At 38.1% G+C, this 20,133-nt stretch overlaps 1 protein-coding gene across 4 annotated transcripts; it reads left to right on the top strand.

Annotated features, from left to right (window-relative positions):
• Positions 1-3,631: 3,631 nt before the first annotated feature.
• On the top strand, positions 3,632-17,621 carry DIO2 (iodothyronine deiodinase 2). 4 transcript variants are annotated; one of them, XM_015454047.4, is made up of 3 exons: positions 3,632-3,885; positions 8,817-8,924; positions 11,845-17,621. In XM_015454047.4, the coding sequence occupies exons 1-3, from the start codon at positions 3,664-3,666 to the stop codon at positions 12,442-12,444; spliced, it is 930 nt and encodes a 309-aa protein (XP_015309533.1). In that variant the 5' UTR covers positions 3,632-3,663; the 3' UTR covers positions 12,445-17,621. The 4 variants fall into 4 exon arrangements, with proteins under 4 accessions (XP_015309533.1, XP_073854636.1, XP_045252764.1 ...); XM_073998535.1 differs by lacking the exon at positions 8,817-8,924; XM_045396829.3 differs by lacking the exon at positions 8,817-8,924 and having other exon boundaries at positions 11,845-12,427.
• The last annotated feature ends 2,512 nt before the right edge of the window (positions 17,622-20,133 follow it).

The raw sequence follows: 20,133 nt of genomic DNA, 5'->3' as shown, positions 1-20,133 counted from the left end.
TCCAAGCCCTTTGAAAGAACACATGAAATCTAAACAAGGAGCCTCAGTCTGGACAGTCTTAGATGTGAAGTCCTCACAGCCTTTGCCATTTTGAAGATTAAATTACTAGCAAACCACTTTCGACAAGGGTTTTAGTTCTCAGAGTAATGACCAGGACCCATAACAGACATTAAAGAAAAAAAGTGAAGCTTATTTAGAGTTAGGGAAAATATTCCAACACCAGCTGGGACTTCCTAATTTTGGTAATCTGCTTTCTCTCATCTATATGATGGGAAAAATCATACTCTGTCACCTTAGGATTATTTTATTACTTAATGAGTATAAAATTACTTGAAAATCAATATGATAAATACTCTTAATAACTGGAACAAGCAATTGTGGACCATGCATAAAAAAAGAAATAGCTTTGGAGAAATGTAATTTCTTGGATGGACAGATTGTCTATCTGCTAGAGGAATGGCCCACAGTTTTGTGATTTGTTTATTCATTCGTTTAGAAAAATGACAGAAGAAATCTGAGAAATGACATAATCAGATTGGCTGTGTATCTTTTTGTTCTCGTATTTTTAAAAAAATTCCCTTCAAACACATCTAACCTCAATAAATAAATAAAAAGAAACAAAAGCCCCCAACAGAGTCCTAATTCTAATTTATAACCATTTAAAATCTGGATATGCTTTGAACTTTGCATTTAAAAGAAAGGTTTTTCTGATTTTCTATCAATCCCTCTCCTTAGCTTGCAATTCACAAACGTACTTTTCTCCTTCAGAGCTAAAGCGAGTAAGAGACAATTGGTTTAAAGCTGCTGAAGTCTCTACTGCAGGGGAGCACTGGTTTAATTCAATCAAGGTAGAATGAAGGTCTGAGAAGGGGAGAGATTTTAAGGCTTGGGCAGTGAGTGGAAGCAGCATTTCCTGAGTCTACAACGCATTCTGCCATTGTTGGTGGGAACTATGGCAATATAGCTTTCGTATCTCCACCAGTTAAAATAGCGTGTTGTCAACTCCCTGCCATTCTTCTTTCTTTTTTCCCATAAGGACATTGAGTAGTTGGAGAAGATACGTGCAGTAAATGTACATTGTATATATTAGTAATATTCTTTTGCTAACATTGTACGCTAGTCATAGGGAAAATATAATTTTTCTATATGGTTTATATTATTTTTCTAAGCTTTGAAGTATTTAACAATTTTGTCCATGAGATACAAATTCAAAACTCATCGGGAGCCAAACTAAGGAAAAAAAATGAAATAATTTGTAGGGAATGCTGAGAATTGTGTCACAAGAGAGGGCATTGCACAAGGCCACCACGTTTTACAATTCCAGGGCACCCCCCATTCACATCCTATTGTATGTGAATGGTGCCCCCTAGTGTAGAGCAATGCAGAAGCCCTCTACATGCCCTGTTCATTCATTCATTCAGAACATCCACATTGAGCTGTGCGCCAAGCATGGTTCTAGGTGTTGGGGAGGTAGCAGTGAACAAAGTGGGCAAGAATCCCTGATCTCACAGAACCTAAAGGCATTCTCTTTTGATTATTATTTTTTAAAGGCAAAAAGCAACCTGCCAACCAAACAAAATGCATCAATATGCAGAATTCAGCTCACAGGACCACAAATTAATGACTCTTGTCTAGACTTCTGAATTATTTCTGTGATCATGAAGGTTTTAGCCACATGGAAAAAATACACAATACACTAACCACAAGCTTGCATCTACTGCTTAGCTTATGCCTAATGAGAGCTCTGGCTACATAGAAAACTCAGCTAATTAATTTTCAATTACAATTTTACACCCCATCCCGAAGTCTGTACTTGCCTTACCTTCTTCCAAGAAAACATAATTCCTAGAGGTGATCTGTTAGGTAACACAGGATGAAAAAGTAGAATAAAATGGGGGTCATGCCATTCTCCCAAAGCATTGTCTGCCTAAATATCTATCCTAAAGACTCATGGGAGAGGCAAGCCATTGAACAATGGTCAGGGTGGCACCTTGAGCCAATTCAGTCTGCTCTTAACCTCCTATACATTTAATTAAATTTTTTTTTCAAACAAAAAGGAAGATTCTTTAAAGTATCAGGTCTCTTAGGGGTTATGCTAACAGAAGCAGGTGAAACACCAAATTTAAAGAGCTTTCATAAATAATTAATTTCTCAGCCTTTTGGCTTCTTAATGCTAGTCAATGGAAAGTTTTAATTTTATCTGCAAAATGAAGCTAAAACAATGTCACCTAGTTCCTTCCCTGTCTGGAGGAATTTGGATTTTTTTTTTTTTTCATTAGAAGCTTGGGTAAAACTAAAAAGAAACCTGTATTCGAGTTTCTGCAAGAAGCTTTAAAGAAATGCCGTGATGGTACTGAAATAGTTTACAAGTTTTCCACCTACAACTCACTTTGCATTTTCTTAAATAAGATAATGACTCAAAAAAATTTAAAGGACCTAGGTCAGAGATCTTACGAAGAATTGGAGTCATGGTATAAAGGTGTAAAGATTGTATATAAACATTCATATTTTCCAAGAAACAGAGCAAAGACCACCTGTGATAACTCTTCGTCTTTTCTACCTGCCTTCCAGGATCCTTTCTTTCCAAAATCCCTCATAAATTAATGATAATGATAATCGGAAGAGAGAGTGTCGGCCAAATCAATCTGCACATTATATTAAATTACTTTTCCCAAAGTTTGGAAGCATTTCCTGAAAGCTGTCAAGGGTATTAGTTTTCTTCTCTCTCTTTAAATCACAAAGCAAAATTCCACTGTCTCTCCCCCACCCCTTCTAAAAAAAAAAAAAGTTGTCGAGTTTTGCTTTTCTATTCACTGCAGTCCTGGCCAAAGTAAAGCCCTCTTTCTCAATGACGTCAAGATCTTTACCAAGATTAGGCTTTCATTTCTCTATTGCAGCAATTAGCCAGGGAATGTATAAAAGGCGTCAGGGAGACTCACTGGGCTGCAGAGAGAGGCACTTTGCACCACAGACAGCTAGCAAGAAGGGAAAGACAGAGAGTGAGAAAAAAGAGGAGTCAGTCGCTCCTGGGGAAGAAAGTGAGACTGGGAGAAAGAGAAGCACAGAAAGTGTGTGTAAAACGGAGTAAAGAAAGAAAGAAAAAAAAAAAAAACTACCCTTAAAGCACATTAAAAAAAAAAAAAAACAAAAAAACCAAAAAAACTGGCAATTCAAGAAAGAAACAGGCTACGTTTAAGGATCATAGAGACAATGAAAGGCTAAAGAAAATTTTAAAATCTCTGCCACAGTCTCATAGGTGCTTGGAAATGAAAGTAGAACTGCCTGTCTTTAACGGACTCTGACAGGGGTAACTGGATTAGGGACGAGTACGCCAGTTTTTTTTTTTTTTTTTTTTTTTTTTTTTAACATCTTAAATCCTGAAAAAAAAAAAAAAAAAAAAAGCAGCAGCTCCGAATTGAATGAATTGATGGGCACACTCCAACTGCCGGGCTGGAGAGACTGGACTTAGTCTTGCCATTTCTGCTTCTTTGAAAGAGGAGACAACTTGGGCTTCCTTTTAATTTAGTTTTTTTTCCCCCTTCTCCCCCAACCCCCAACCTTCCCCCTTACCTCCCCCACCCCCTTTATCACCACCCCCCTTTTAAATAAGAGGGTGAAGGGGAACCAGAGCGCACAAGGGAACTGACTCAGGAGGCAGAGAAGATGGGCATCCTCAGCGTAGACTTGCTGATCACACTGCAAATTCTGCCAGTTTTTTTCTCCAACTGCCTCTTCCTGGCGCTCTATGACTCGGTCATTCTGCTCAAGCACGTGGTGCTGCTGTTGAGCCGCTCCAAGTCCACTCGCGGAGAGTGGCGGCGCATGCTGACCTCAGAGGGACTGCGCTGCGTCTGGAAGAGCTTCCTCCTCGATGCCTACAAACAGGTGAGCTGAACTGAGAAGGGCTTCTCCTTAGGTCTACAGGGGCAGGGGCTCACATGCTGGGGACCAGAGGCCATTGGGAGCACGGGGGTGAGAGCTGTGAAGCCCTATTTGTGGGGCTGCCAAGTGAGCCTCTAAGTTTACTTTCTACACCTGTTGCACAGGTTAGTTTGGGAGGGTGACAGCTATTAAGCCATAATAACTCTGTGTGACCTAATAAGGAGTCTTTCTACTAAGGGTTATTCATATCTTGCTGTGATTTGGGAGTAGAAGGCATTTGTGCTGGTACAATAACTTGGGAAAAGTCAGAAAAATGATCGGGAAGAGGAGACTGCTGCATTTATTCTGCTCTTGCCGTAAACTGGAATTTTGATTTTTTGCTTGATACGAGGCTATCAAGTGAGGTACACTGAGGAAGTATGCTCGAGGGGTGGGTACTGAAAAGCAAGAAATGGGAAATGCTACTCAAAACTCTCAAACAGCTGACAAAATAAGAAAATGGTCATAGAAAGTGTGATTGGGCATCATAGCTGCTTGGTTTCTGGTCGAGGTAAGAGTTAATGAAAGCAAGCAGCGGTGTACCACCTCCTCTACATTGATTCAAACTTGAACCCTTTGGAAGCGATTTTCAGGCAGTGAGTCCTGAGTTACTAGATACCAACTTGCAAAAGAAAAATCTGAAAACTAGCTGTCAGAAATCCAGCATTTGCAAGGGGAGCCTCCTTTACTTTGTTTCTCAAAAATAAAATATGTTGCCCTAGAAAGAGATGATGGGTCTATGCTTCATGAAATCTCAGAGCTGTTATGAGCATTAGGGCAGTGGTCTCCCTTACCTGGTCAGGTAGCGTCCAGGGGCTGCTCTCTCAAAATCAGAGGTGGTGATCTTAGTTTCTAAATGCAAAATACTATGTTCCAGGCTTTTTGCTGGTTAGAGATGTTGGTAGAGCATTTTCAACTAAGATCTTCAGGGGCATAGAGGAAGATTTTGGCCCTGGTCTTTTGTCAGTTTTCTGCTACCTGCTATGCCCATATGACTTCTAAAGTTCCCCTCCACCCCCTCAACCAGGCTTGAGAAGAATGAACTATTTTGGCAAAAGTAGTTATCAAAATAGACAATCTTGGTTTCCCTAAAAGTGTAGTGGGACCTTGCCCAAGATGCCAGAAAAAGGAACTGTACATCTGTATTTTAGAGGAATATAGAAGCCAGGTGTTCAGTGAAGTGGTGTGCTTTAGGCAGGCAGCACCTTAGAACCAGAGACGGGGAACTTGAAATAGTAGAGGCACAAGGGAATGCGTCCTCCATAAATAAACACTAGAAAAATAAAACCATGCACCAGGAAAAGAGAAGAAGTAACTTGTAAAATTACAAAGAATTCAGGACAGGATTGTTCTTCTGAAAATCAGATGTTCGAGAAGAAAATATCTGCTGTGAACTAGGAAAATTTTACCACAATACATGTCTTTATGACCGATAGTAACCTAAAGAGAGTTTGTGTTTATTGTTGTTAAAAATGTGAATAGCAAGAGCTCTTTTTAGGAGATGGAAATTCTTTTATGAGAATATGAATTGGTGCTCAAAGTTCTAACAGTAAAAACTCGTTTATATTGTGCATGTCAGAGAGGATGGGAGATCTAGAGAAGTAGATATTGAATTCATCATTTCATTTCCACAAAAGTATACATTGAATGGGAAGTTTTTATGGTTTGTTTTAGAGGAAGGCAATTTGGAGGCAGGTGGAGGAGTACACAAGTATATCAGACATTAATTAGGAAGTTCCCTGTTCAACATCCTATTTTATATGTGTTAGCAGACACCATGGAAATATCAGTGGTTTGATCTCAGTATATTAAACTCTTACTTTTTGGAAGGACAATTGCCTTTTGTCTATAAAGTAAAAAAAAAAACAAAAACAAAGCACTTATTGGAAGAATTTTACTTATATACATAGATTTCTTATATAAATGTCATGTTTCATTAAGAAAAACATGAAAAAAGTCATCTCTCACATAAACAATGGGGGCTGTAATGTTACCCACAAATATTAAGTGAGGTTATTTCTCCCATTAAGCAGCTTATTGAACATAAAATGGAAAAACAAACAAATACCTCTTTAATAAAGTTTATTGTTTTTTTCACTAATGTATAGTGTTCCATTGTGTTGCAATATGTTGTTATTCCTATTCCAGGAAATTGGGAAGGATGAGTGATTTGTTTTTTCTTTTTGCATATGGTTTGTATATTCCTCTTCTGTAATTTTTGTCCCTGCCTACTGATTTGATTAGTCACCAAGTTCACGACTGATGTTATTACGTTTGCTTTTGATGATTTATGTAATAGCTACCATGTGTAGAAGCAACCTCAGGACCCACATGTCCAAAGACAAGACTGGAGTGGGTGTGTGATAAATGGAAACATTATGAACACAGCTGGAACTGAATGATGGTCTCTTTCTGTCTTCAAGTATGGCAAGGGTAGTGGTTTCTCTGGTGGCATTTGAGGGTCACTCAGAACCTCTCAACCAGGTTGAATCACTTCTCTGAATGCTGTTGTCATCTGTGCCACTGTCTTTGGGTGTAGTCATTTCTAGAGACATTGTAGGAGGTTCTGTTTGAGATGGCATCACACTATTTCATAATCCTGATTTGCATTATTTCAAGGCTGCCCATCCCTAGAAGTGAAGTTTTCCAGGATGAGAGGGGTGTGTGCCCACGTGATAAAACTAGACATGTGATTTGCCGTTATTAATTCTCCTTGTTGCTGCATGTCAGATGCCCAGAAACATACGTAGAGAAAGTGGAGTAAAAGTATTATCCCTGTGCTTTGCCTCCACGAGGGGCAACACAGAAATAAAGAAAGAACAAAAGAAATTTTTCTTTTCTTTTTATTTTTTTAAATAAACCCTTTCTTCAAAGGTTGAAAAGGATTTGAATTAACTTTATGGAGAAGCCTTTAAAGATAATGTGAGTTTAGTAAGAGATGGATTCTGTGTACAATTTTGATTGAAAGGAAAGTCTATAGACACTGGTGAGAGACCCTGAGGTGAATAAAAGGTGTTTGTTATTTAAGTTTCTTCAGTCAGTGTCATTGCATCTGAACAGTATATCCTTGTGTTGGTGCTCAGAGACTAAAAACATGCGACCAATAAGCAAACTGCTCTGTCTGGGAGCCTGGCTCTTACCTAAATGAAGTGTAAAAGTAAACACACAGTATAGATGCTGACAGGCAGTTTAGCTTCTGCACGGTTAATATTGCAGAGGTACAGAAAACATATTCATTTGAACATATAATTTTGGTTTTGAAAGGGTCTCTTTAACATTCTCCTCCTCCTCTTCATTCACCTCAAGCCTTTGACACTAGTTTCCACAATGGAAAATGGCCCTTTTAAGAGAGAAACAGTCCCCAAAGAACACAAAGCAGGCCACAGCCAGAGCTTGTCCATCACTTGGATAAAACATTGGGGAATGATAGAGCTTAGAGCTACATTTTCAAGGTACAAATTAAAAAGAGAATAGCTAAAAGGGAATTGAGCTCAGAGGAAGGAGTACGTAGCCTATTCTTCAACTCTGATTTATTTGGCCAATCTGAATATAAATGGTTAAATCTCTGCTTAATGATAGTTTGGCCATGTTTCTAAGGACATTGATGTAGCCTGGTCATTATGTCAAAGAATTTGAAACTTCCTGATAGTTAATAAAGCCATTTTCAGGGCTTTGGACAGCAAGAAGTATGTGTGAAAATTCTGCTGCCACACACCCACCCTTCATTTTTATAATTTGCTTTACATTCTATTATGAGATTATGTGATATATTGTCCACAAGCCTTTCTCAGGCTGTGGAAAAGAAAAAGAAATAAAACTCCAAAACAAAAAACAAGGTTAGTAGTATATGCTGTATTTTCTGCTTCTACTTGATGAATGGTTCTTTTCTCTCCCTTGCCCTGCATTTCACAGTCCACATGCTAAAGCGGCATTTCCTTTTTCCCCATGCACTGAACACTGAACATCATCAAGGGAATCAAATTTTTATATATGCTATATGTTTACGTTCATGTTCATACTTATAAAGATGTCCATTGCAACATCTGAACTTGGCCCAGAGATGTCTTCTGTTGTAAAAATGCAAATCCTTTATTTACCTCCTTTGTTGGTGTTGTGTTGATGTTGCTTGCAAAATCGTAAGAAAGGACCACTGTAATAGTGCAGATGAGAGAGATAAAAGTCAGCGATGACAATATCACATTTTACGTATGTCCTTTCTGATCCTTGCAGAATAAAGGGACCCTTTGGGAACATCGGAACTTCAAGACCAATTAGTGGAAATGATGCTTCTTGTGTTTGGGCATTAAATACTGGGCAGGGTTCTCTTTAGAGCAGCTAATGCTGGCAGGGAAAGAGGTACCGACCTAATTACTCTTCCGCAAGAGTAAAAAATGCCTTTTGAATGCCTCTTTGGCAAATATGTCTCATTAAGGACAAAAACCAAACACAAACCCTCTAAGAAGAAGAAATTAAGATGATAGGTAACTTGTGGCCAGACTTTCTGTGCCACTGTGGGAAATTAAAACAAAGTTTGGGAGTACCAAGGGATAACTTGTTTTTGTTGAGCTTCTTTCCTGCAGCCTAAATGTTATTATGGGACCGACTTTATTTTCTTCATCATTTTGGCTCTGTGTCAAGGAATGCTTTGCTCCTGGGGAGAGCAAACAATCTTCCATCATCGAAGACAATGGTGATTCTCCCAGCCTGTCTCAGCAGGGCGCATAACCCAGCAAACCAAGAAGTTCTCCATTTGAAACTCTGGTCTGTTAGGAATTTAATTTTTATGGTGACCAAATGGGGAGATGAGAATGAACAGTAATATCCTTTTAGAATATTTTCTTTTAGTTTAAAGGAAACTTCCATATCTAAAAAAAGTGTTTTTTTCTTTATTTTAGCTAAATTGTCCTCCATCAGGTTTTAGCAAAGATGGACACATTTTATGACTAGTATATGAAGCTTATAAAAGCAGACTACTGGTCTACTCACATTTGGATTTATGGATGGTGGGTGTGTGTTTTTCCTTCTTAGTTTTATTAATAATATTAATTTTATCTATGCATTTTCTCTTGTCTAGGCACCTTCATGAATAAGAATATCCATTTATGACATTATAAGATTCAGTAAGGGACCCTGGCTGCTAAAAAAAAATAAAAAGAATAGGCCACAATTGTTTTGTGCACTGACCAGATGCGACAATCAAGGACGGATCAATGACACTGAGTGGTGATTATGGTAGTACTCTACGAGACAGCTCCAGGATTTGTATTTCTAAATTTATCTGCCTCAGTGAGCTTATCCATCACCCAAATATGATTATGTTCATTGCAGATCAGGGTGATGATTATGTGTAAAATTCTTCACTGACCTAGGATTATAACAACTAGCATTCATTCAATAAAATAAATACTTCCCTGTCTAACCCTAATCCTAACAAAATGCTAAATCCCCCACATAAAGAGCATTATGAATTTGGTAACTTTCCTAATTTTTCATTTTAGAGTGACAGTGTTATACTTACTCTAAATTTCCCAAGGCAAATTAGTCTGTGTTTTGGAAAGAATTCTGCAGCTGAACTATACATTGTCTCTAAGAAAGAGAGGGTGCATTAACTTCCCAAGAAAATTTACTGCAGGTAACAAGAGAGCCTCCTGTGACAAAAGCATCAGATTAGATTATTCAGTTGAATAATCAGACATAATGAAAGGATCAACAGGTCTGCTTGGATGAGTCGGGGGTTAGAGGCCCATTTATCAAGGCCACATAATTGTTCATAGGTTTCAAAAATGATTCCAAAATGCAGATGCATGTTTTTACCTATCAAGAACCTACAAGTGTACAGGTTGCTTACTTAACAGGAAGTCACTATAACAGACTAATCTGAATGCATTTAGGTCTTCTTATCACAGTATGTTGAGGTACACAGTACACATGATATTGTTAAAACATCCCTTCTAGAATCATTACTATTATTTCAAATGGGAAAGATCTAAAGAGAAGAGGCTGCTACCCACTACCTAGATCTATAAAAAAGGAAGTACAAAAATAATCCATGGATTAAAATGTTTGTAATACCTTCAACATGTATATCTTTAAATTTGATGTATATTTTCACGCCTTAAAGACTAGTGTAGTTCATATGAAAGAATCCAGCTAAATGTGCTTATTAGATTTCTCCATCTAGTGTCACTTGCAAATTAACCAAGAAAGTTAGTATAAGTAAAATAATTTTCTCTGTGGCGGTGACTAAAAAACAAAATGTACTTACTTAAATCACACCAGCATCTTCCTTTCTAAGAAGGAAGATTATTACCATAAGATTTCTCTTAGAACACTAATAATGCTTATTTCAAACATGCCCTGCTAGGATTTTTTAGAAGGGAGAGAAAGAACTTTAATTCTTTCTCTACAGTTAAAATGAGTTATGCATTAACAGTAGATAGAAGCTTCTGACTAAAAGCCCTTGAGTGTGTTATATCAGTTTGGATTGTTACATCTTTAACAATTCACTTCTAAGTGACTTCAATTAACATTAACATTATGTGTGGCTATATGTATATGAGGGAAATAAGTCGATCAAGTTGGAAGTATATTATAATATTAAGGATAGTATATAAAAATCAATTGTACTGTCGTAAGTTGTCCCTAATGTTATGGGCTTTGATTAAACCATTCCAAGGAAGATCCAACTGTATTAATTCAAACTGAAGTAATTGGCTCTTTTACTGTTGCCTGCTTTTTATTATCAATTTACAGATTCAAAGGCTGCAAACTTTCCTTCATTCTGTTTTCAACTATTTAAACCATGTGCAAAGGGAACACATGAAACAATTTTTTTCTCTACCTCTTCTGCCCCAATATTTTATGATTCAGAGGAGCTTGTTAACAAATTGTGGGGTAGAAAAGTACTTTTTAGTGTGACTGCCTAGATAAAGAGAGGGAAACAAGCACACTTGGAAAATGAGAAATTAATATAGAACTCTGGAGTAACCATTTTTGTTTCTTTTTGTCTTTTTTTTTTTTTTAATGGAAATTGTAAGTTTGGAGTGGTAAGAACCACCTTGTAAGCAGTGTCAGTAGGAGCCTCCAGGGAGGATGCCATATTGAGGAGAGTTCAAAGCTTTGCTCAGGATAGATATATATTTTAAACACAAAATTGCCCAAGAATGATGATGTTTTATTTCACATGGTGGGGTAGCATCTGATAAGGGCAACACACACCCATATAATTACAGTGCACAAAGAGCTCTTTTTCTCTTGTTGCCCTCCAGTTGCCATATGTGGAAGACAGGCATTATTATTTCCATTTTACGGGTGGGAAAACTGAATCACTAAAGAGGTTAAGTGGAAGTAACCCTTCTTATAAATGGTAGACCTCAGGTTTTCTAGGTCTGGCCAAGAATAGAGCCCACTGGTATCATTGGCCATTGGTTGAGATTAAATGACTTAGTATCATGCAAGAAAATAAAGGTCCTGCCTGGTGTTTCAGAATTCAGAAGGAGGCACCATGTCCCAAGACCCTGATAATTTGTCTTAAAGTAGACCATTTGCTTCTAACTTTTAAAATGAAGTCAATTAATTATTTGTTATCGAATGCATGTTAAGAATTGACAGCAAAATAAAGATAGTAAAGAATACCAGCCTTGGCTTAATTATAAAAAGAGTTAACTCCAGTGCCTTCAGTGATGAAAATAATTACCTTCAGTGACTATACAGAATAAAAAAGACTTTTATTCTCTTTTGGGCCATTCTTTACATTACCTGCCATGAAGCCTCTTTACTCAAATCGATACATGTTTACCACATAGTCTGAAGGAAATACCATACTGTGTTAGAGCCAATTGTAACTATTTAATGTGAATTGAAGTGGCAATGTGTTTAATGTGATGTTCTCACCTTCTTTTTTTTTTTTTGTTTTACCCTCAGGTGAAATTGGGTGAGGATGCCCCCAATTCCAGTGTGGTGCATGTCTCCAGTGCAGAAGGAGGTGACAACAGTGGCCACGGTACCCAGGAGAAGATAGCTGAGGGAGCCGCATGCCACCTCCTTGACTTTGCTAGCCCTGAGCGCCCACTAGTGGTCAACTTTGGTTCAGCCACTTGACCTCCTTTCACGAGCCAGCTGCCAGCCTTCCGCAAACTGGTGGAAGAGTTCTCCTCAGTGGCCGACTTCCTGCTGGTCTACATTGATGAGGCTCATCCATCAGACGGCTGGGCGATACCTGGGGACTCCTCTTTGTCTTTTGAGGTGAAGAAGCACCAGAACCAGGAAGATCGATGTGCAGCAGCCCAGCAGCTTCTGGAGCGTTTCTCCTTGCCGCCCCAGTGCCGAGTTGTGGCTGACCGCATGGACAATAACGCCAACATAGCTTACGGGGTAGCCTTTGAACGTGTGTGCATTGTGCAGAGACAGAAAATCGCTTATCTGGGAGGAAAGGGCCCCTTCTCCTACAACCTTCAAGAAGTCCGGCATTGGCTGGAGAAAAATTTCAGCAAGAGATGAAAGAAAACTAGATTAGCTGGTTAAAGGTATGATTATAAGAGAGCTTATTGTTTTAAAAAGTTGTATAAAGGCAAGGACATTAAGAACTGAATCCCTATTTCAACAGAGCCCTATTGGCTTACTGAAAGACAGGAGTTTATTGGAAGAACATGAATCTCTAACAGCTCCATACTTCTTTCACTACTCAAATGGCATTGGGCTAAGTAGTAGCCGTATCACCTCTCTTCTTAGTAAAAAGCCCTATGTGAAAAGATCCCAAGACGGAGAGGAAGAAACCCTGATTCAGCGTGTGTGCATTCTGCATTGAGAAGGAACTGATACAGCTGATGCATGCTTTGAGACCAGAGGAAAAGACTTACCTGAATAATTACTACATTAGGGAAGCCACTGTCTACGTTAAGATAAAGGGTATTGCCTTGGCTCTATTTGGCATGGATGGAGCCCAGTTGGAAAATTCCCAAATGTTACAAGTTCTTGAGCCCAGGCCATGTGGTTAGACATTGGTGGTGTGATTAGACGTTGGTGTTAAGGTTAGACCTTATGTTAGAGTCATTTCTGATGTTCCAGTTTCTAGCCATGTAGTGCTCTCAGTCTTTATATCCCAGAATTTATTGTTATATTTTAGATACCAAGAATGATCCCTCAATCTGGGAGGTTAGAATGATCATCTGTAATCTGATGGTTAATTTCTAGGCAGGTGGAGAGAGTGCTAAAAAAGAAATGAAATCGACAAGCTAGGGAGCAGGAGGCAGAAAGATTTAGAAAATTCACAGTTTCTAACCTTAAGCTGTAGAGAGTGGGACTCATTTCTTAACCACAAAAACGTAGAAACATACACAAGGCCAGAAAAAGAAGAAGGAGCTCAACTAAAGGTGGCACAGAGAATACACATATAAAAACAATATATTTGTCATATGCTCCTAGAGAGGAGAAAGGGGAGATGGAAAGAAAAGAAATACTTAAATATTTGTAATTGTGAGGGGTTTCTTTTGGAAATAATTATTTTTGAACCATGTATGTGGTATGTATATTTTCAGTGGGTTAATTATACCCCATGATACCTATTAAAGGAAAACCAGTGGGTCTGGTGGTGCTGGTGTTTTCCTCTCCATTCCTACAATTACTATGTGGCCCAAGTCATTCCTAATCTCAGTCTCTATAGCAGTGTTCTCTCTGAATGCTGCGTTGAAGAAATTATACATACATACATACATACATACAAATATATATATATATACACACACACACACACACACACAGCTGCTGTGGGAGGTAGGTACCATGGCCATTCAGCACAGCCTTGATTTCCTCCCACAGTAGGTGAGCTATAATGAAGAATACGTGCAAACAAACAAGCTTACTTCCATTGCAAAATAGAGGAAGAGGAAGTTAGAGATAATTCCGATCAACCATTTTGGAGGCTTTGTTATAAGGCAACCCCCAGTATCATGGAATTTCCATTGACCTTTGAATTTGGACTTGGATCTTCCTTTGGTCCCATTAGCTGAGGTTTAGTTCCTCAGTATCTAAAGTCCCTATAGTATATGATTATAATGCTATTTTAATATATATATTTTTTCTTTTTAAAATAGACACTATAGTTTTACCCATAAGTAATATTTAAGATTATAGCCCCCAAAAGAATAGACCAACCAATTTCGTATCATAATTTCTTTTGTAAATGTGAGACTATTATGAAATCATAGTATATGATTGTATTTGATGGTACAGTCAAAGGATCTTTTGTCCATTCCATTAATAACTGAATAAAAAAATAAAATGGATAGATAAAAACTAAAGTTGAAAATACATTCTTAAACTAGTTGTCTGAAATGAGAAAAGCATGAGAACTAGGTGTGCAAGAACCAAAAGTATTTTATTTTATTTTATTTTTTAAATGGGAGCAACATATCAGTCACGTCACTAGCTGGTATATTGTGTAAATATTAAAGCTCCGTTGTGACTGATTTTTCATGGCAACATCAGCTTTCTAATGTTTTAAATTCTATAAAAACCACCCACAAAGAAACAAAACAAATTTCAAAAATGTGATGTTATCTAATGAGTTGCTGGAAAATCATACTGAGAATAATCATTTCCGATTCCTCAGTTGTTAACCTCTACATTCAAGGCTTATCTCGGCCCCCATTGATTTTTAACCTCAAAATGGTGTTGAGATTTATGTGGGACGCTAAAGCAGTAACATAAAGAACCCAGTTGCAGCACATTCACACTGTTGTCCTTAAGCTTCCCCTTTGTTCTATATGTACGATAATGTAACAGTATGTCAGATAAGCCGGTGGGGGGATGAGATTTGGCTGAGGCAGTGCTAGTCAACTGGGGAAAAGGATGATGGAAATATCACCCAGTTGTGCTATATTTTTAAAGAAGGAGGTCGTTTATGTGTGTGCAGACAATTCTCCCTGAGGATAGCCCAATGGAGAAATGAAGCAGAGGAAGGAAACATAGAAAGACATAGGCTACCAGGGAGGAAGATGTTCAATAGAACATGTAAGAATTTTCTGGAAGAAAGGCTGTGGAAGGGCCAATGGAGAAAATGAATGGACAAAGCTCAGGAATCCTACACTATGTAGAATGCCTTGGTGTTATCAGGGTTAAGTCTGTAATTATGTAACCTATTTATCGCAACATGAATTTTTATGATTTCTTGTGGTGTATTCTTTTATGAAATTAACAAGAACTCATTATTTTGAGGTAGAGGAAAATCAATGCTTTAGCTGATATGCTGAGAAATTATTAGTTTGCCAATACTCACCTACCTATCATGTGTTTTATAAGGTATGTTCCTTTGAAGAATTGTAGTTCTTAGTCTCACAGGGAAAAGTATATCTATTTATATATCATAGTATAAATCTATGATATATTTATATCATATATAAAAGTCTGAGTTCTCTTTCTTATTCCCTAATCATGTTTCTCCCATAGGCTGTGTTTACATGGAGCTATCAGTTAGGCCTTTTAAGCTGCATTAGCTTGTCTATTATTGAAATAGTTTCCAAGAAAATTTAGATATTATCATAGCATCTGGGTTTACTCAAACACTTATTGTTTGAAAGACTTATGTCTTGGAACTATCAAAAACTGACTTTATTTATTGCTTAGTGAAAATACTAGTGGGATCAACAATGATTTTCTTGAACGGGCATGAATGGAGATGCCTGCATAGTAATGTAGAAGTGTTTCATACAGCTATTAAAATGTAACTGACCTCCTTAGAGGCAGATTAGTAACTGTTCCTGCTTTGTATAGCTAAGTGACAGCCACTTAACTTACATGACTTTCTTTTTTCACATTGGGTCTCTGGTCCTGTGTCTTCACCTCATTTATAGAACGTCTCCTTGATTTTTGGTAATATCAACTTCCCAGGGGTCTGCTTAGTTAATTTTTTCTCCCATTAACCAGGAAGTGCTTATTCTCTCATCAAGGTGGGAAGAATAGCCTATTGTCTTTCATTTTGCCTGAGTGTATTTTACTATTTGGGCTCTTAAATAAAAATTATGAAATATCATGAGGTCACATATTGGTGCTGCCTTGCTGCACAAAATTCTAGAGGGCAGGTTAGAGAAAATATGTATGCCTTTGGGAAAAGCCAAAGGTGGATTATAAGGTGTTCTCAGCACGCCCTGTGGGCTATGTGCAAAGCAAGAGGGATTGACTGATTTACAGGATGTCCCTTTATGTCAATCATAAGAGGATGGATGAATCTGGACATTTGTTCCACCCGACCTCTGACTGATGGTTTGGAAAATAAGTTTAATTAGAGTCATATGACCATTGAAAAAGGAAAAATGTAGACACTGACTTCTGTCCTACTGAAGGATTAATGAAAACCTTTACTAGCATTTAGAGCTTTTCAGAACATCCCCAATGTCATGTGTCTCAGCAGTGGAGACTGACAGTAAGGCTTTTGACTTTAGGAGCCTCTTTTTTTTCCCCCCTTAATGGTATTGCCAAAAATTAGAGTTAAAATATATATAGTTAGATTCCAACTTCCTCCTTCACTCTAAAAATAGAATCCAAACCCACTCTTCATATATACTTCCGGAATGGGGCTTGAGTACCAATGTCTGCTTTGCAACTGGCACAATCTTGGTCATGTCCTGAGGCTCTCTAAGAAAAGAGAGGATCTAGGGTGGGAGAGCTAGAAAGTTGCTAACTGGGAAGAACAAGGCCCTGAGGGCTTGGTCTACAAATCTGGGAAGATTTGAAAACAAACTTCTCACAACTGAAGGAAGGCTGAAGGCTGCTGCAAGTCATTGAGTGACTTTAGGATGAGCAAAACATCGGGCCACTTCCTAATGCCCTATGTGTATAGTACCAGAAGCAAGGTCTCAGATTTAACAGACCCAGCTCTGTTCCAAGGTGAGTCTGAACCAATAGAAGGCAAACATGTGCAGATATCCAAACAAGACTGCTCATGCAAGTCAGGGCTGACTGCCCGTCTTAGGCAGCAACAGCAGAGCTCCAGGGAGCTTATTCAATATTTACTGAGACTTCGAAGACCCAGCAGATGTTTAATGAAGTCACTATTTTGGCTCAAACCCTCCATTTCTCCCCCTCCCCTGAAAAAGCAAACAGGTAAACACATGAATGAAAGAAACCCACAGAAGGGGATGGGAAATAAAGAAAATTCTCTCAAGACTTCTCCAGGCCCATGTCACTGGTCAGTGTGGGTTTTATGTGTGTTAGGATTGGGGGATGTAAAGAAATAAGTATCCAGTATTTTATAACCAAAGCAATGAAATGATATTGGGTAGGGAATGTTGGCCAGTTTTGTTTAGTTTTGCATCACATTGTCACCAGACTCACTAGCCCAAGTAATCGGGCACCCGAAGAGGGAGACAGAGATGTGCAGAGTTGACCAGTGTGCGGATGATAACTACTGACGAAAGAGTCATCGACTCAGTTAGTGGTTGGATGTAGTCACATTAGTTTGCCTCTCCCCATCTTTGTCTCCCTGGCAAGGAGAATATTCGGGACATGATGCTAAGAGTCCTGGGTAAATGTGGTGAGAATGCATGCGTGCATATGCTACTCATATGTGCTTCTCAGTTGCAGAAAATGAACTGCTTTGGAGATTATCAGTAGAAAGAGTGCTATCATATGGGTGCTGAGTGGTATGTGTGCTTATACAATTTGTTCTTGTATTTTAATAAACTTTGAATAAAAGAATAAAGCTACTCTTTGGTTCTATTTGTTTATTTTAACATTTCTCCCTAGAACTTACCCCAGGCTGGAACATATTCATGGTTGACAAGGGAAAGAGAATCCATCATTCTAATATTTATTCCTTGGTATTTGTGGGCAAAGGAGCCAGCAATGCCAGATTATTTTAATCTCATGCTGTGTGCCAGAGTCTTCAAGGAAATCAAGACATGTAAAAAGAAAATCTTCAGATACTTTCCATATTTATGAACAAGTTACACACAGAATTCATAGAAAGGGGCCTGTTTAAGAGACCGTGGAGCCAACTTTTACTTTGTTAGATTTACATCTCAGGTTTTCTAAGTGCAATTAATATACCTTCTAAGAAGTTGGTTAAACTGACACACACACACACACACATGCACACATGTACTATAAGCACACACATCTACATTATTTGTTATATGATTGGCAGTGTATTAATATGTGATAAATTTGAATACATTTATATCAAGCACTTTTCACTATGACGAGGTATAAAGGATATGTTATATGGAGGCAATGGACTGTTAATGAAAAGGAATATGTTCATAACATGTTTAAATATGTGCATTTTTTGGAAAACAGGCAACTTAAGTAGGAGTATCTCTTGAGACTCTGAACTTGCTCATGATTTCCTACACATAATAATTTTATTAATATTAACATCTTACATACTATTCCAGAATTTCAAAAGGAAATTTAAAAAATCATTACTTTGACAACTATTTGTTGAGTTTCTATTCTTTGCAGGGTCCTGTGCTAGGTACAATGTAGTGTGTAAAAACAATATAACCAAACTCATGAAAACATCACTTCATGCCATGGTTTGAATGCCCCCTCTAAAACTCATGCTGAAATTTAATTGCCGATATAACAGTACAGGGAAGTGGGGCCTTTAAGAAGTGATCAGGTTATGAGGGTTCTCCCTTCTTGAATAGATTATTCCATTATGGAGGGAGTGGGTTAGTTAATGCGAGAGTGGGCTTCTAATAAAAGGATGAGGTTCAGCCCCCGTTTCTCTGTTTTGTGCACTCTCGCCCTCTCTCTCACCATGTGATGCCTTCTGCTACGTTATGACACAGCAAGAGGCTCTCACCAGATGTGGCCCTGAGATCTTAGACTTCCCAGCTTCCAGAAATGTGAGCCAAACAAATTTCTATTGTTTAAAAATTACCCAGTCTGTGGTATTCTGTTATAGCAACAGAAAATAAACTAAGACACTCCCTTAAGGAGCCTGTTGTGGATTCATTAAGACCCTGCAAGTGACCAAGTCAATCTAAAAAAAAAAAATTAAAAAGTGGAACTTATTGGCTGAAATAACCAAACTCTGCAAATGATTGGGATAAAACTTGCCTTAGTAACAACTGGATTCAGGAACATAGAAGCCTTCAGTGCTTGCCAGATCTTTTGTCTTCACTCTTTTTTGGGTGCCAGCTTTTTCACCCAGAGCAGCTTCTCTGGATGTTGGGTGATCTGGCTAGGGGAAGCCTCTGACTTACAATTTCATTATAAAGTGGTTCAGAAGGAGTTTGACCTTATTCCCAGGGAAGAAATTGGATTGGACCAATTTGGGTAACATGCCCACTCTGTTGAATGGGGGTAGGATCCGTTACTAGAAAAAAGGAGAGCAAGAAGAGCTCTGAATATATAGAGGTGTCAGACATTAACTCAGTGGCTTTTTGTTGTTGTTGTTAGAAAGAGACTTTTTATTTTTTAAGAGCAGTTTTATGTTCCCAGCAACTTTCAGAAGAAGGTATGGAGATTTTCCATATACCGCCTGCTCCGCACAGGAATAACCCTCCCCTATTATCAACATCTCTCACCAGAGTGATATATTTATTACAGTTGATGAACCTACATTGACACATCATTATCACCCAAAGTCCATAGCTTACATTAGGACCATTTTATACATCCTATGGGTTTGAACAAATGTATAATGACATGTTATCCATCATTATAAAACGGAAAAAGGTATTTTTATTTTCATTGCCCTAAAAACCCTCTGTGCTCTGCCTATTCATCTCATGCCACTCCCAACCCCTGGCAACCACTGATCTTTCTATTGTCTCTACAGTTTTATCTTTCCAGAATGTCATATAGGAATTGTACAGTACCTAGCCTTTCAGATTGACTTCTTTCACTTAGTAATATGCATTTAAGGATTCTCCGTGCCTTTTCATGGCTTGATAGCTCATTTCCTTTTAGTGCTGAATAATATTCCATTATCTGGCTATACCAGATTTTATTTATCCATTTACCTACTGAAAGACATCTTAGTTGCTTCCAAGTTTTGGCCATTATGAATAAAACTGCTATTAACATCTGTGTTCAGGTTTCTGTATAGAATAGGTTTTCAACTCCTTTGAGTAAATATTGAAGAGCATGGTTACTTAATTGCATGGTAAGAGCATTTTAAAGTTTTGTAAGACATTGCCAAACTGTCTTCCAAAGTGGCTGTACCATTTTGTATTCCCACTGGCAATGGATCAGAATTCCTGATGT

The sequence above is a fragment of the Macaca fascicularis genome, chromosome 7, assembly GCF_037993035.2.
Source record: "Macaca fascicularis isolate 582-1 chromosome 7, T2T-MFA8v1.1".
In the NCBI taxonomy this organism is placed as follows: Eukaryota; Metazoa; Chordata; class Mammalia; order Primates; family Cercopithecidae; genus Macaca; species Macaca fascicularis.
This window is presented reverse-complemented; position numbering and strand designations above follow the sequence as displayed.